Source organism: Sphaeroforma arctica, assembly GCF_001186125.1.
Source record: "Sphaeroforma arctica JP610 unplaced genomic scaffold supercont1.3619, whole genome shotgun sequence".
NCBI classification, from domain to species: domain Eukaryota; class Ichthyosporea; order Ichthyophonida; genus Sphaeroforma; species Sphaeroforma arctica.
In genome coordinates this window covers 1-3244 of record NW_014036939.1, presented here as the reverse complement: position 1 = coordinate 3244, position 3244 = coordinate 1, and the positions used below count along the sequence as shown (strand labels likewise).

At 37.3% G+C, this 3244-nt stretch overlaps 1 protein-coding gene across 1 annotated transcript; it reads left to right on the top strand.

Annotated features, from left to right (window-relative positions):
- Positions 1-147: 147 nt before the first annotated feature.
- SARC_13704 (hypothetical protein) lies at positions 148-3100 on the top strand (the record flags this gene model as incomplete). Its single annotated transcript, XM_014292166.1, has 3 exons — positions 148-210; positions 1845-1910; positions 2874-3100. Coding segments are annotated over 3 exons (356 nt in total), but the record flags the coding sequence as incomplete, so codon positions are not given.
- Between the last annotated feature and the right edge of the window lie 144 nt (positions 3101-3244).

Here is a 3244-nt window from a genome sequence, read left to right as displayed (position 1 = left end):
ATATATATATATATATATATATATATATATATATATATATATATATAATATATATAATATATATGTGTGTGTGGTTTGACACTTTTCTACTACTACGATATGCTGTGTATCTTGTTACTCACCTGCTATTTCCCTGCTCCCCCTGCTCAGTGATTACTTGTCGAAGGGATCAGGGGCTAAAGGGCCAACTCCGGATACGCTACCCCTCTTGTATGTTGAGTTGGGATAGAGGTCACCGGATATGTCATCACGTGACCACCATGCACACTTGCACTGGTGGTGTGGCAAATGAAGTCATATAAACGTACATCTGTGCATTGACATACACATAACAACGCACATGTACATAACATACGCACGCTAAGTAGCAACCGAGCGCATGCATACGCTTCCATCCATATGACCGGATTTCTATGTGTTGGGTGTATTTGAGTATGGGGTTGGAAGTATATGGAGGCTTTACTATTCTGTAGATATGTGTAGTGTCTATGCAAATCATACATGTTCGTTCGTTGGATCTGCTTTTAGGTACATGGTTGGGCTTATGTGTATATTGACACACACTGTCGAAGTTGTGTATGTGGATCATGCGGACACTGTTGTCTCTGTGTGAGGCAAGAGTGCTTTCCTTTTGGTCAGAGGCAATGGCGTACAGGCCAATGAGCACTCACACATACTACTCTCAGTAGGAAAATATAGAGGAGGTGTGCAATGATAGTGCGTGCACGTGTATGTGTAGGGTTCAAGTGTATATGTATGTATGTATGAATATGCATCTATAGCTGGTACCATGTATGTATGTACGTACAATGTATATAGGTATGTATGTGCCATGTATATAGGTAATTTTGTACCATGTATGTGTATATATATGTATATAGGTACGTATATACCATGTATATAGGTATGTATGTACCATGTATATAGGTATGTATGTGCCATGTATGTATGTATGTATGTATCTGCATGTGTCACTACCACCATATGTGTTGAGTTTGTGTGCCATTGTAAACATTTGGGTTTGTGCGTATATTTGCTCAGCTCGCCTTCCACTCACTTTTTTTGGCCATCGCAACTGTTCAGCTGCGCCACAGAGTCGCGATTCAGAGGAGATGGTACATGTTGCTTAGATATCTATATGTACCTGTCTGTACCTACAACATATATAATCTATATATAGAATCTATTTATAGCTCAATGGAAGCACTGTGGGTCGCGTGCGTGACATCAGTGGCGGCCTTGGCAGGTGGCGTATATTTTCTCTGTTCACCATATAATGAGCTATAGACACTTGGGCACACCCAATTCTGTAGTGGTGTGTTAGCTACGAGTCCCCTATTATATTCACAGCCCTGCTCCAATATTCTTTAACTATATATTTATAGAAGCGTATGTGTTCACTACGTATGCCACGACATCGCCATTTGCCAAGTATTATTTGAGGACCACAGAAAATATTGAGCACATACGTTTGTCACACTCATACTAATATATATATATATACATATATATATATATATATACATATATATATGTATGTATGTATATATATATATACATACATATATATATATATATATATATATATATATATATATATACGTATGGACATTTGGCACTCGCCTTTATCACACACACACACGCATATATATATATATATATATATATACACGCACATATATATATATATATATATACATTCATATATATATATATATATTTATTTATTTATATACGGATATTGGACATTTACGTTTATCACACTCATATGTACATATCTGTCGTCTATAACGATACTTCTAACCTTTATAATTCCATCTCTGCCATCTCCCATTTACAACCAGCCAAGAGAAAACAACGGGCAAGTCCAAAATGAAACAGTGGGTGGACTTGGTGAAGAAATTTGAACGGTAAGTGCTGTGCGTACACAGGTCAACGGACATATACACGTGCGTGTGAACGAACTCTCGTAAACGTATGCATAGGGTAGTTCTTGTGTGGAATGTATTACGGAAATAGTCTGAATTAGTCTGGGTTGTGATACGTAAATTTTCTGGGATGTGTACGTAAATAGTCTGGGATGTGATACGTAAATAGTCTTTGATGTGTATGCGTAAATAGCCTGGGGTGTCCTACGTAAATTGTCTGGGGTGTCCTACGTGAATTGTCTGGGATGTGTATGCGTAAATAGTCTGGGGTGCGATACGTAAATAGTCTGGGGTGCGATACGTAAATAGTCTGGGGTGCGATACGTAAGTATTCTGGGGTGTCCTACATAAATAGTCTGTGTGTAGACAAATACTTATGATGAGAGTGACATTGTCAATCAGGGCTCCCCCAGTGTGTACGCCTGGTTTCCATTAGCAACGCATTTGAATTGAGTTCGTACGACATTTGTATAGGTGTGGGGCAGTCAATCCACGTGTGTATTTATAAACCTATGAATATATATGAAGACATGTATGTATATGTGAAACAATGAACATATGGAGGTAAATGAATATATATATATATACGTAAATATGTGTATATGTATATATGAAGTTATGAATATATGAAAATACATATGTATACGTTTTTGTGTAATACATCATCCCATAATCTGCGATCGGAAAGACGAAACACAACTGCCTTAGCAACGCCCATATACGCGTGGCAGTTTAGACACTCCACATTTGTGAGGCGTTTCGGTGTTACTGCAGCTATAGTGATATAATCCCTGTGTGTGTGCGAGTGTGTACGTATGTGAATGTGTGTGTACGTGTATGTACGTGTGCGTACGTGTGTATGTGCGTGTATTCATATGCCTGTGTAAATAAAAACATGCACACACATTAATGCGTACATGCACCTTCTCACTCATTCACAACCAGTGGCGAGCGAGCAAAGCGAAGTGACCGTAATACGGCGTTGCATCAGTCGGGTACTCAACTGTTTGACTTGCAGTTCGAGAAGTTCAGCGATATTGTGGCATCGGCTATCGACCATTTAGAGAACAAGCCCGTGCAGACCCATGCGTTTGATCAGCTCAATGTGTGGTGGCAGCCATATCCGTCTATAAACAAGGATATGCATGTCACGAAAGGGTTCAAAAAGGTAAGAGGTGGCGTATATATATATATATATATATATATATATATATATATATATATATATATATATATATATATATATATATATATATATATATATATATATATATATATATATATATATATATATATATATATATATATATATATAT